The 14,724-nt window shown below is 42.6% G+C and overlaps 1 protein-coding gene across 2 annotated transcripts in view; it reads left to right on the forward strand.

Moving 5' to 3' along the window:
• Positions 1-14,548, forward strand: part of GLT8D2 (glycosyltransferase 8 domain containing 2) — a 52,695-nt gene extending 38,147 nt beyond the window's left edge. For both annotated transcript variants that reach the window (XM_073575145.1, XM_073575146.1), the window contains 4 exons: positions 8,031-8,143; positions 9,793-9,959; positions 10,685-10,797; positions 14,307-14,548. In XM_073575145.1, the coding sequence (XP_073431246.1) occupies positions 8,031-8,143; positions 9,793-9,959; positions 10,685-10,797; positions 14,307-14,473 (560 nt within the window). In that variant the 3' untranslated portion in view covers positions 14,474-14,548. The remainder of the gene's footprint in view (positions 1-8,030; positions 8,144-9,792; positions 9,960-10,684; positions 10,798-14,306) is intronic.
• Positions 14,549-14,724: the final 176 nt, after the last annotated feature.

Here is a 14,724-nt window from a genome sequence, read left to right on the forward strand (position 1 = left end):
AATTGCTGGCTTTTCAAAGGACATCGGTGCATAAAAATCGGACAGCACTCGCATGGTGTTCTGAAATGACCGAACAAATAAGCGAGGGGGAGGCGTGTGTTTATATGTAAAATCATCCTTAAAATCCATCCTTCGTGATAATATATATATGAATCTAATGAAAATGTAGAGTCCCTCTGGATAGAGAAAAGGGGAGGGGGGAAAAATAATAAATTACTGATAGGGGTTTGTTATAAGTCTCCAAAAATAGTGGAAGCAACAGAGAATATCCTCATAAAGCAAATAGATGAAGCTACGACTCAAGGAGAAGTCATGGGGGCCTTCAACTACCCTGAAATACATTGGGGAACCGAAAGCTGCATTTCCAGCAAAGGTAATAGGTTTTTGACAACTATGAGAGACAATTACCTTTCACAACTGGTTCAGGACCCAACAAGAGGGGGGGCACTGCTAGACCTAATATTAACCAACAGGCCAGACCGCATATCAAATGTAAGGGTTGAGGGTCACTTGGGTAATAGTGATCACAAATTAATAAGTTTTCATGTATCCTTTAATAAGATGTGTAGTAGAGGGGTTACAAGGACACTAAACTTCAGGAAGGCAAATTTCCAACGGATGAGCGATGATCTTTGTGCAATTAACTGGGACGATATCCTGAGACATAAAAATACACAAAGAAAATGTGAGACGTTTATTAGCATCCTGAATAGGACCTGTGCACAATATATACTGTATGGGAATAAACATGCTAGAAATAGGAGGAAACCACTATGGCTAAATAGAGCTGTAAGGGGCGCAATATTTGACAAAAATAAAGCATTTAGAGAATTAAAGCAAGTAGGTAGTGATGAGGCATTAACTAAATGCAGAAAATTAAATAAATTCTGTAAAAAGCAATTCAACACAGCAAAGATTGAGACAGAGAGACTCATTGCTAGAGAAAGTAAAAGTAATCCCAAAATTTTATTTAACTACATAAATAGTAAGAAGCTAAAAAATGATAGTGTTGGCCCCCTTAAAAATAGTCTGGGTGAAATGGTGGATGAGGATGAGTAAAAAGCCAATATGCTAACTGACTTTTTTTCAACAGTATTTACACAAGAAAATCCCATGACGGATAACATGATCAGGGATAAAAATTCTCCATTAAATGTCACCTGCTTAGCCCAGCAGGCGGCGTCTAAAAATCACTAAAATTGACAAATCCCCGAGTCCGGATGGGATACACCCCCGAGTACTGCAGGAATTAAGCACAGTCATAGATAGACAATTATTTTTAATCTTTAGAGATTCCATAATAACAGGGTCTGTACCACAGGACTGGCGTATAGCAAATGTGGTGCCAATATTCAAAAAGGGGACAAAAACTGAACTTGGAAATTATAGGCCAGTAAGTTTAACCTCAACTGTGTGTAAAATCCTGGAGGGTTTTCTAAGAGCTACAATACTGGAGTATCTGGAGAAGAATAACCTCATGACCCAATATCAACATGGGTTTACAAGGGACCGTTCCGGTCAGACTAATCTGATAAGCTTTTATGAAGAGGTAAGTTCAGGACTGGACCAAGGGAATGCAGTGGACGTGGTGTACATGGACTTTTCAAAAGCTTTTGATACGGTGCCACACAAAAGGTTGATACATAAAATGAGAACAATGGGGATAGGGGAAAATATGTGTAGGAATATGTGATAGGAATCAAAGGGTGGTTATTAATGGAGCACACTCGGACTGGGTCACGGTTAGCAGTGGGGTACCACAGGGGTCAGTTTTGGGCCCGCTTCTTTTTAACATATTTATTAATGACCTTGTAGGGGGCATAGATAGTAGAATTTCAATATTTGCAGATGACATTAAACTCTACAGGGTAATCAATACAGAGGAGGACAATTTTATATTACTGGAGGATTTATGTAAACTAGAAGCTTGGGCTGATAAATGGGAAATTAGCTTTAATGGGGATAAATGTAAGGTCATGCACTTGGGTAGAATGAACAAGATGTATAATTATGTGCTTAATAATAATAATAATAAATTTTATTTCTATAGCGCCGACATATTCCGCAGCACTTTACATTTCAGAAGGGACTTGTACAGACGATAGACATTACAGCATAACAATAATCACATAGATCATAACAGATACCAAGAGGAATGAGGGCCCTGCTCGCAAGCTTACAATCTATGAGGGAAAAAGGGGAGACACGAAAGGTGGGTGGTAACAATTGCCCTGATTGTTTGGACCAGCCAAAATGTTAAGTGTGTAACAGTACGGACACAGAGGGCTAATAGATGCATAAAGCATGTGGGAACATGATACGGGGAACCTGGTTATGGTAAAACTTTTGACTGTGCCACACAGGGATAGTTAGGTTAATGTGTTGAGGCGGTAGGCCAGTCTGAATAAATGAGTTTTCAGGGCACGCTTAAAATTGTAGGGATTGGGGACTACTCATATTGACCTGGGAAGTGCATTCCAAAGAATTGGCGCAGCACGTGTATAGTCTTGGAGACGGGAGTAGGAGGTTCTGATTCTCGAGGATGCTAACCTCAGGTCATCAGCAGAACGGAGGGCACGGGTAGGGTGGTAGACTGAAACAAGGGAGGAGATGTAGGGTGGTGCTGAGCCATGGAGTGCTTTGTGGGTGAGGGCAATAAGTTTGTACTGGATTCTGGAGTGGATGGGTAGCCAGTGTAAGGACTGGCACAAGGTAGAGGCATCGGTGTAACGATTGGCGAGGAATATGATCCTGGCTGCAGCATTCAAGACAGATAGGAGGGGGGAAAGTTTGGTAAGAGGGAGACCGATTAGAAGAGAGTTACAGTAGTCTAGTCCAGACGAGAATGAATGAGAGAAACAGTAAGAATTTTTGCAGAGTCAAAGGTAAGAAAAGGTTGAATTCTAGAAATGTTTTTGAGATGCAGATAACAAGAGTGATCCAGTGATTGGATGTGGGGGGTGAATGAAAGCTCGGAGTCAAGTATGACCCCAAGACAGCGGGCATGTTGCTGGGGAGTAATAGTGGAACCACACATGGAAATGGCAGTGTCGGGTATAGGTGCATTAGTTGAGGGAGGAAACACAAGGAGTTCAGTCTTTGACAGGTTCAGTTTCAGATATAGTGAGGACATGATGTTAGACACAGCGTTTAGACAATCGCCGGTGTTTTCTAGAAAGGCTGGCGTGATGTCAGGAGAAGAAGCGTATAATTGGGTGTCATCAGCACAGAGATGGTACTGGAAACCAAATCCACTGATTGTTTTACCAATAGGGGCAGTGTACAAGGAGAAGAGGAGGGGGCCTAGAACCGATCCTTGAGGAACCCCAACAGTAAGGGGAAGATGAGAGGAGGAGGAGCCAGCAAAAGATACAGTAAAGGAGCAGTCAGAGAGATAGGAGGAAACCCAGGAGAGAATGGTGTCCTTGATGCCGATGGAGCGGAGCATAGTGAGGAGGAGCTGATGATCCACCGTGTCGAATGCTGCAGAGAGATGCAAGAGAATTATCATGGAATAGTGACCGTTAGATTTAGCTGTTAGTAGATCATTAGAGACTTTAGTTTCAGTAGAGTGTAGAGAGTGGACACCGGATTGGAGAGGGTCGAGAAGAGAGTTATCAGAGAGATAGCGGATCAGACGGGAGTGGACGAGGCGTTCCAGGAGTTTAGAGATGAAGGGAAGATTAGAGACAGGTCTATACTTAGCGGCACAGTTTTGGTCGAGGGATGGTTTTTTAAGTAGTGGATGTATGATGGCATGCTTAAATAAGGAGGGAAAGATACCAGAAAAGAGAGAGGTTAAATATTTTAGTTAGGTGAGGGGATTGTAAAACACTGTAATTGTAAAACACTGGGCAAAACTGTCACTGAAAAAGACCTGGGTGTATGGGTGGACGACAAACTCACATTTAGTGGCCAGTGTCAGGCAGCTGCTGCAAAGGCAAATAAAATAATGGGATGCATTAAAAGAAGCATAGATGCCCATGAAGAGAACATAATTTTACCTCTGTACAAGTCACTAGTGCGACCACACTTAGAATACAGTGTACAGTTCTGGTCTCCGGTGTATAAGAAAGACATAGCTGAACTGGAGCGGGTGCAGAGAAGAGCGACCAAGGTTATTAAGGAACTAGGGGGTCTGCAATACCAAGACAGGTTATTACACTTGGGGTTATTTAGTTTGGAAAATCAAAGGCTTAGGGGTGATCTTATTACAATGTATAAATATATGCGGGGACAGTACAAAGACCTTTCTAATGATCTTTTTACTCTTAGACCTGTGACAGGGACAAGGGGGCATCCTCTACGTCTGGAGGAAAGAAGGTTTAAGCATACTCACAGACGCAGATTCTATACTGTAAGAGCAGTGAGACTATGGAACTCTCTGCCATATGATGTTGTAATGAGTGATTCCCTAATAAAATTTAAGAAGGGACTGGATGCCTTTCTTGAAAATTATAATATTACAGGGTATATACATTAGTTTCCTTAATATTGCGTTGATCCAGGGAGCTGGTCTGATTGCCGTATGTGGAGTCGGGAAGGAATTTTTTTCCCCAATGTGAAGCTTACTGTTTGGTACATGTTTTTTTTTTGCCTTCCTCTGGATCAACATGTTAGGGAAAGATAGGATATGGGTTGAACTAGATGGACTTAAAGTCTTCCTTCAACCTTAATAACTATGTTACCATGTTACTATGTAGAGATGAGAAAATTTGATCAGCTCTCTGCTTATTTGGCAAGCTATAGCACTTACCGAATAAGCTGCAGAGGGAGCCCTGATACATGGAGCGCGCCAGCTGATCAGTTGTTCGGCTCCTCCGCTTCATGTGTTGTGGCTGTGTCACAGTCACAACACACAGGCTCTCCATGCATGTGTTGTGACTGTGACACAGCCGCAGAGCCGAACAGCTGATCAGCCAGCGTGCTCCATGTATCCGGGTTCCCTCTACAGCTTATTCGTTAAGCGTTATAGCTTGCCAAATAAGCAGGGACCCGAACAAATTCACACATCTCTAATTATGACAGCCAGTATCAGGATAAAAATATTAAATCTTTATGAATAGAAAAACACATGGTAAAAACTAACAAATGAGGATGTCAAACAAAAGACTAGTCCACAAGGTAAACCCACAAAACAGTAGGGAAATATATAGGCTATTGAGCAATAGAATATAGCAACGAAAGGTCAAGTGGCTCAATGTAAGAATGCAACTTAAATGGGGGAACTTGTCAGCAGGATTGTGCACAGTAACCTACAGACAGTGTTAGGTCAGCGCCGTTATACTGATTAGGGCTCATACTCACATGCGAGAAACCTGGACGAGTCTCGCACATCAATACCCGACACTGCCGCATTCAGCTGCATGTATTTCTATGCAGCTGAATGCTCCTATCCGAGTGCCGGCGGCAGTGCCGGGTATTGACGTGCGAGACTCGTCCGAGTTTCTCGCATGTGAGTATGAGCCCTTACAATGATACCTGGTGATGAAATCCGTCTTGTGGTTGTTGTTTAATCTTCATTTTCAGATTTGAGTTAATGATATGCTCGTGCCTCGGGGCGGCCTGTGGGGGGGTCTTCATGTGGTGCTCTGCTTAGCTCTTCATAATGCAGACTGCTTACTGTAAAGGTCACTGATCCCTCAGTGACCTGCCCCCTAGTTAACATAATGAAAATTGTATATATTGTAGCATGATTGCATATGTAATGTGCAGTTCATCCTTTGATGATAACAATAAATTCCTTAAAAAAAAAATCAGCTTGAAAATGGCACCTGCCTGGCCAGTAGCAGCTATCGGCAATCCCGATGGCTGCTACTGCGCAAGTGCCGGCAGTGACATCTTGCTAGAGAAAAATTTTTTTTCTCCAAGGTGACTTCGCTGGCACCTAGCCAATAGTAGCTCTCGGTGATCACCAATAGCTGCTACTGCGCAGGCGCTGCCGGCACCATTTTCAAACTACCGTAATTTTCTTTTTTTTTTATAGGAATTTATGGATACCATCAAAGAAAAGAATGGACTGCATATTACACATGCGATCATGCTGCAGCGCCTGCCTGCTGTGATTTTTCTCTCTCTCTCTCTCTCTCTCTCTCTCTCTCTCTCTCTCTCTATATATATATATATATATATATATATATATATATATATATATATATATGTATATATATATATAATATTCATTATGTAAACTAGCGGGCAGGTCAGTGAGGGATTAGTGACATGTCAGAAGCCATACTGGTGAATACCGAATCAGAGCACCACATGAAGACCCCCACACAGGCCGCCCTGGAGCACAAGCATATTATTAACTCAAAACTGAAAATAAAGATTACGCAACAACCACAAGACGGATTTAATCAGCCAGGTATCATTTTAATCAATATAATTGTGCCGACCTGACAGTGTCTGTAGGTTACTGTGCACAATCCTTCTGACAGGTTCCCTTTATATCCATCTCCCAGATCATCTCCCAATATCTAGTAGGTGTAATAATAATAATATTAGCAAATATCTCCAGTTAGAAATTTAGTATAGGTTTTCTGTCTCTTTCCTCATGTCCAGGCATTGCAGGATCTTAGATATTCATGATTATGTCCACTGATAAAGAGACAGTTATTTAGCTCAGGCACCTACCCAGTGGAGAGGAAGCCATATATACATAATGCCTCTCAACCATTGGCTGGAGAGGAAATAGCAAGTGCACGTGCTGGCCCTTTAAGAGGGCGGGAGCGCGCACGCGTGCGCTAAGGACACGGTTGGAAGCCCGGCTGGAAATACTGCTGGGAGCATGCAGAGCATGAGGAAGAGAGGAACCGGCCACACTGCGGGTGAGTGAAGCGACACGCCGGAGCCCCTGCCTGTCAGAGCAGGGATCTGGCGTGGTGCTAACACATCAGCAGGAGATTATCAAGAGGACTAAGTGTCTCATGCCATCTAGTCCTTCTGCTATGTATAACCCCGCCTCCACCACTGATTGGCAGCTGTCAATGTACAGCGTTAAGGCTCATTCACACGTCAGTATTTGGTCAGTATTTTGCATCAGTGTTTCTATGCCAAGGCCAGGAATGGAACTTACCGAGAAAAAAACATAATTGAAATCCTGGTTTTGGCATACAAATACTGATGAAATACTGATCAAAAATACTGATGTGTGAAAAAGCTGTCAATTAGTGGTGTTGGCGGTGTTATAGAGAGCTCAGGATTCGAAGCACTACTATATCTACAGCAGAGAAAACTGTGACTGTATTAAAATGATAGCATGCACACCAGCAAGTGACATATAGCTGAAATCAGGGTCTCACCCTCTCTATCATGATGCTCTCAGATTACATAACAAAAACCTGGTGACAGATTCCCTTTAAAGGTTTTATTCATATCAGTCTGGAATTTACCATTTCAGTTCAAAATGTACCATGTATTCTATGAATCATTAAGATGAAGCTTTAGTTCTACTGATGTTATATTCTTATTATTTACAGTCTTGAATATAATCCAACACATTTTGCTCAATCACTCACAGCCAGATCTCAGATTTTTCTTTGCTGAAATGCATTTATTTTTTTGCTAAAAAATAGAATTTGCTTATGCTAAACATTTTCAGTTGTTTTTTTCTGTACTCGGCTAAGTCTAGCTGCCCTGTAAAGTAAGAATGAAGTGGTTTGGCCACACTCCTCTCTAATATGGCATTTCAGAGCACCATTCTAGGAATCAGAGGGGGCCCCAGCAGTTGAACCCCCCCTGATCCACAATCTATAATCACATGTATATATCTAGATATTATCTGTACTCGTAGGCTCATATTGCGCATTGCTCACCACCATGGGTTATTGGGGTTCAATCCTGCAATACCCAGACAGTAAGTACCAACTTCTTTTCTCCAATGCCGGTTATACTTTTAGTTCTCTCTATTGTTGAGGATGTTTAGAAATACTTTATTCTTTTATGGTTTACACCATGTACTGTCATCCCATAACATAGTCTTAAACCCTCTGGTTTATTGAAGTGTTTTGTTCTGTTGTCGTTCTCAGGAGATATTCAGGAACTTTACAACACTAAAATATCAAGAGGACACATTGCTGCATTTTCTGATGATTGTGACTTGCCATCACTTCAAGACGTTATCGCGAGTGTAGGAATACAGGTGTGTCTAAAGGAAGACCTGTCACTTACTATGAATATGTAATTTGGTTCTGCTAAATTTGGTATAATGTTGTCCTTGTTCTATGGCCTCTTCTTCCCTCTATACAAATCCAGTCTTTTTTTCTTTTCAAGTGGGCATCCGATATTATTATTACTCACTTATATAGCACCATTAATTCCACAGCACTTTACAGACATTATCATCACTGTCCCCATTGGGGCTCACAATCTAGATTCCTTATCAGTATTGTCTTTGGAATGTGGGAGGAAACCCACGCAAATATGGGGAGAACATACAAACTCCTTGCAGATGTTGTCCTTGGTGAGATTTGAACCCAGGACCCCAGCGCTGCAAGGGGGCAAAAGCACACAAAATAGGGTAGCTTAAAAAGAACACCACTGATGGGCTTGTTGTGCTCACCTGTTGGTGTTGTGTGAAGGCATAACATCTGTTTAGGCATGGATGTCCGCTCCTGCTGCCCCGTGGCTGGAGGACTTACAATATCTTCCAGATGTGTATTTATCAGAATGGAGAGAATCACATGAGGCAGGCTGTGCTGTGGGAAATCGGGAGCCTTGGAGCTTCAGATAAGGTTATTAGTACCAGCGCATTTCGGCGCCTAAAGGGCCTGTCACACTAAGCGATACCACTAGCAATATCGCTATAACGTCACTGGTTTTTGTGACGTAGCAGCGATATCGCTGTGTGTGATACTTACCTCCGACCGGCTTCCCCGCTGATTATCGCTGATCGCGCGAGAACGTCCTGGACTGTTTCTCGTCGTCAGCTTCCTGCTGGGCTTCCTGTGGCGCCGGCGAGCGACGCGTGGACGCGGGTGGGAGGACGTCAGGATCGCCTCGTCTGACAGGTAAGTAACAACCCCCGACCGCTGCTATGTCGCTGGTGAGATCTGCCTGTGTGGCAGCTCACTAGCGACCACTTAGCGATGCACCAGCGATCCTGACCGCGTCATATCGCTGGTCGGGATCGCTGGTGCATCGCTAAGTGTGACACTAACTTTACTCAAGGTAAAAAAAAACAAGTGACCAAATGTTTCTTTGACCCTGAGATAGGCACCAAAACGCATTGGTACTAATAATAATTTTATCTGACGCTCCAAGGCTTCTCATTTCCTGAAATTCAGCCCGCCATTATGGCAATAAAAAATGGAAAAGTATATAGATACAGCAGAGATGAGCCCTTTACATTTACTTTAATGACCATAAAACTCAACTAAAAATGAATAGCAAGATCTATTTGTTCAAGATACTGTTGGAGATCCCTACCCCTTGACCCCTACCTGTGTGACTTTGTTACGTGCCGGCATGGCATGGTTGATTATAAATGAAGAACATTGTACCTTTTGGTAGGTAATAATGGATTGTACGCGTTCTGCTATAAAGCAGTGATTTCTCTAATGTATGGCGCTTTTATATACCTTGATTTCTTTCTAGTTTGTTGATGTTTCAGTTTCCTTTCTCCAGGTTTTGGGGCGATTTTAATTTTGCTATAGAGCTCTATAAATTCACTTTACGCCCGTATTAGATAACTTTCTACAATGACATACTGTACTTACTTGACATATATAAACATACTTTTACGGTAATTAGTTACGCTCTATGTAAAGAAGAAATATCCATCTCTTGTAGAACACATACATGGGGTTCCTTGATTACAGAAAGAAGGCAATTCAGAAGCTTGGAATCAGCCCAAGTACCTGTTCTTTCAACCCTGGTGTATTTGTAGCAAACATGACTGAATGGAGACAACAGCACATTACTAAAAAACTGGAGAAATGGATGAAGAAAAACGTGGAGTAAGTTATATCACATACACCAGTAATTCAGTATAATACACCAGTGACTTGTGAATGCCTGAAAAATATATACTGCTCAAAAAAATAAAGGGAACACTATAACATAGGAGCAGCATATTTTGGCCATTTTTAAATGTCAGATTAAGGTATGCTAAAAACTGTCACAGCTGACAAATGATTCCTTAAAAGAATAATAATAATCTTTATATAGCGCTAACATATTCCGCAGCACTTTACAGTTTGCACACATTAGCACTGCTGTGCCCAATGGGGCTCACAATCTAAATTCCCTATCAGTATGTCTTTGGAATGTGGGAGGAAACCCACACAAACACAGGGAGAACATACAAACTCCTTGCAGATGTTGTCCTTGGTGGGATTTGAACCCAGGGCCCCAGTGCCACAAGTCTGCAGCACTAACCACTGAGCCACCGTGCCACCCTAATGTACTAGTGTTGAAATGACCTTCTGGAAATTGTAAATAAAATGCTGCTTTTGCCCAAAATCTCATCCCCATACCTAGCTCCTGTTGTTCCAGAGAACTATGGGGTCTTCATACACAAGGTGCCCCCAACACAGCAGCCTCTTTAGTTCTTACAATGGTTATCATGAGAGACTAAAAAGTCAACACAGGAAATGTCTGTCTGCCCTTGCTAGAACATTTACCCAATTTGTGCACTAAGAGGATACGCAATACTGACAAAGATACTTTATATTATTTTCAGAGAGAATCTGTACAGCAGCACTGTTGGAGGTGGAGTAAGTACTCCCCCCATGCTTATTGTGTTCCATGAAAAATATTCCGTCATCCCTCCAGCCTGGCACATACGGCATCTAGGTAACTATGCCCAGGCCTCATTCTTCTATATTATGTTAATATTGTAATTGCTTCTTAACATTTGTTAATTGGGCTTTTCCCATTAAAGTAATGCTAACTGTAGGGCTTAGGAGGGAGGGGGGAATTTGGATTTGGGAGGGCAGGTATCACTGTATTTTCTTTTTTGGGGGGGAGACCAGGGCTGTGAACTTGGAGTCGGTGTCCATTTTGGTGGAGTCGGTATAAAATGGACCAACTCAAACAATATATAATAAATTGGGTTCACTGCAGGATGTGCTGTAAATGTTTTCATAAGAATTTGGGAAAGTTGTGAAATGTCCTATAAATGTCTGTTCGTTTCCTGATCTAAGGATCTCGTCTTTTAGTTGAGATGAATCTGTGTTGCACTTTATGCACATGCCCAGTAGTGACCAGTGCTGTGGAGCTGTAGATGAGATGAATCTGTGCTGCCCTTTATGTACATGCTCAGTAGTGACCAGTGCTGTGGAGTCGTAGATGAGATGAATCTGTGCTGCACTTTATGTACATGCTCAGTAGTGACCAGGGCTGTGGAGATGAATCTGTGCTGCACTTTATGCACATGCCCAGTAGTGACCAGTGCTGTGTAGTTGGAGTTGAGATGAATCTGTGCTGCAGTTTATGTACATGCTCAGTAGTGACCACTGCTGTGGAGTCGTAGTTGAGATGAATCTGTGCTGCACTTTATGTACATGCTCAGTAGTGAGGCAGGGCTGTGGAGTCATAGTTGAGATGAATCTGTGCTGAACTTTATGCACATGCTCAGTAGTGACCAGTGCTGAGGAGTCATAGTGGAGATGAATCTGTGCTGCACTTTATGTACATGCTCAGTAGTGACCAGTGCTGTGGAGTCAGAGGTGAGATGAATCTGTGCTGCACTTTATGCACATACTCAGTAGTGACCAGTGCTGTGGAGTCGTAGATGAGATGAATCTGTGCAGCACTTTATGTACATGCTCAGTAGTGACCACTGCTGTGGAGTCGTAGATGAGATGAATCTGTGCTGCACTTTATGTACATGCTCAGTAGTGACCACTGCTGTGGAGTCGTAGATGAGATGAATCTGTGCTGCACTTTATGTACAGGCTCAGTAGTGAGGCAGGGCTGTGGAGTCATAGTTGAGATGAATCTGTGCTGAACTTTATGCACATGCTCAGTAGTGACCAGTGCTGTGGAGTCATAGTGGAGATGAATCTGTGCTGCACTTTATGGACATGCTCAGTAGTGACCAGTGCTGTGGAGTCAGAGGTGAGATGAATCTGTGCTGCACTTTATGCACATACTCAGTAGTGACCAGTGCCGTGGAGTCGTAGATGAGATGAATCTGTGCTGCACTTTATGTACATGCTCAGTAGTGACCACTGCTGTGGAGTCGTAGATGAGATGAATCTGTGCTGAACTTTATGTACATGCTCAGTAGTGACCAGTGCTGTGGAGTCATAGTTGAGATGAATCTGTGCTGCACTTTATGCACATACTCAGTAGTGACCAGTGCTGTGGAGTCGTAGATGAGATGAATCTGTGCAGCACTTTATGTACATGCTCAGTAGTGACCACTGCTGTGGAGTCGTAGATGAGATGAATCTGTGCAGCACTTTATGTACATGCTCAGTAGTGACCAGTGCTGTGGAGTCGTAGATGAGATGAATCTGTGCTGCACTTTATGTACATGCTCAGTAGTGACCACTGCTGTGGAGTCGTAGATGAGATGAATCTGTGCTGCACTTTATGTACATGCTCAGTAGTGACCACTGCTGTGGAGTCGTAGATGAGATGAATCTGTGCTGCACTTTATGTACAGGCTCAGTAGTGAGGCAGGGCTGTGGGGTCGGAGGTGAGATGAATCTGTGCTGCACTTTATGTACATGCTCAGTAGTGAGGCAGTGCTGTGGAGTCGTAGATGAGATGAATCTGTGCTGCACTTTATGTACATGCTCAGTAGTGACCACTGCTGTGGAGTCGTAGATGAGATGAATCTGTGCTGCACTTTATGTACAGGCTCAGTAGTGAGGCAGGGCTGTGGGGTCGGAGGTGAGATGAATCTGTGCTGCACTTTATGTACATGCTCAGTAGTGAGGCAGTGCTGTGGAGTCGTAGATGAGATGAATCTGTGCTGCACTTTATGTATATGCTCAGTAGTGACCACTGCTGTGGAGTTGTAGATTAGATGAATCTGTGCTGCACTATATGTACATGCTCAGCAGTGACCACTGCAGTGGAGTCGTAGTTGATATGAATCAGTGCTGCACTTTATGCACATGCTCAGTAGTGACCAGGGCTGTGGAGTTGGGAGTTGTAAGTCAGGGAAATTGAGCAATCGGTGTTGGAGGTTTGGGTTACTGACTCCACAGCCCTGGGGAAGACATCGCTTTTCCAGAGGTTTTGTGCTACTAGTAATGTGGCAACCCTCTATATTTCCAATCCATTGATAGATGATGGACACTGAGTGAGGAATGTTGTTTTGGTGGATGGAAATGAAAGTTTTTATTGGTACCATTTGGGATCACTTTTAAGGCTCGGTTAACATTTATCAAGTGTTCTACATTGAGGTTTCCCTGTGAGTCTCCAAAAGTGATTCAGACAAAACCCCTGATGGCTCCATTTTCTAAAATGAGGTGGGTGGAGTAATTTTGAAGCACATTTGACATCTGTTCCTGCAGTGCTCATTTTTACAGAGATGCACAAAAGTATAGTCAACTGCGTTTTGGTGCATGCATTAAAGGATGGGAAACTAGCAGAATAGAGATTTTTTTTTTTTTTCTTTTTACGTCATTTCTCTATGGGACTTGAAAATGTTACACTTTAATCACTGGTCTAATACTAGCCTGTAATACTTATGTATGTCAGACCTGTCAGTCTTAATACGAACAAGAGACTTGTTAAACCCTTATTATGGTAAGACCTAATAAGCCACCATCCCTGGCAGACCCAGACGTTATTGTATAGTCTCAGGTAGCCATGCCCACCTTCAGCACCACTTGATTGCATCTCAAGGGGACTGAAAACAATGAGTCAACGCCCTCTCACAACCTTATAAATGCTGCAGCAGGAGGTCAGCTGCCACTTAAGGCCATCTTCCACGGTGACTGTGCTGGGCCCAGCTTCTGTGTCCACACAATATTCTGGACATGTTGGTACATCCATTTGTAGGAACATTTAAGAAAATTGGAGGCAGCGATGCGGTCTATTTCGAGAAGAGGATAAAGGGCACACTTAAAACTGTGATTGATCAAAATTAACCATGGTGTAGCGCTTCCCACAGTACTGGTGCCGTCTTGCAGACAGGAAGTTTAAGATTATGGAGTCTGAAATCATTGGGATAAAGTATTGTAGGGTCCTATGATATTAAACTTTAAAAACACCTACAAACCTTCCATCTTGAACCAGGTTAACAGGCTTATTTTTTGTTTTTAAATGACTTAAGTTGCAAACAAAAATATGAAACATTATTCTGACATGTATATTTATCTTCTATCATTTATATACCAAAGGGTTGAGTCCAGAAAACCAGCTCTCTCAGAATGTGGTTCAGGATGCCAAGCTGCTTCACTGGAATGGACGATTCAAACCATGGAAGTTCCCCTGCTCACAGTACAAGCTTTGGGAGAAATGGTTCATTTCTGATCCCACTGGAAAGTTTCAGATCCGTCATGTCTAAGTAGATACTGTATGCTTAGCTTCTTTGAATTACCTTTGAATGTTCTCTGACATAAATTGGTTTGTAAATATTTTACTATTTGTGCATTTTTTGGTAAAGCTCCGCCACCACATCAGGTTAGCACCATTTATCAACATATTGCTATTATTACTGGCACATAGAGCTATCACGCTTACCCTTATCTGCAGGAGGGTAGCGTGACCGGTCAGCGGTCCTGGCGTCAGCATAGCAACTCAGACCACGGGGCTGTC

This window comes from Dendrobates tinctorius, unplaced genomic scaffold (assembly GCF_039654945.1).
Source record: "Dendrobates tinctorius isolate UK_male_01 unplaced genomic scaffold, ASM3965494v1 ptg000043l, whole genome shotgun sequence".
Classification (NCBI taxonomy): domain Eukaryota; kingdom Metazoa; phylum Chordata; class Amphibia; order Anura; family Dendrobatidae; genus Dendrobates; species Dendrobates tinctorius.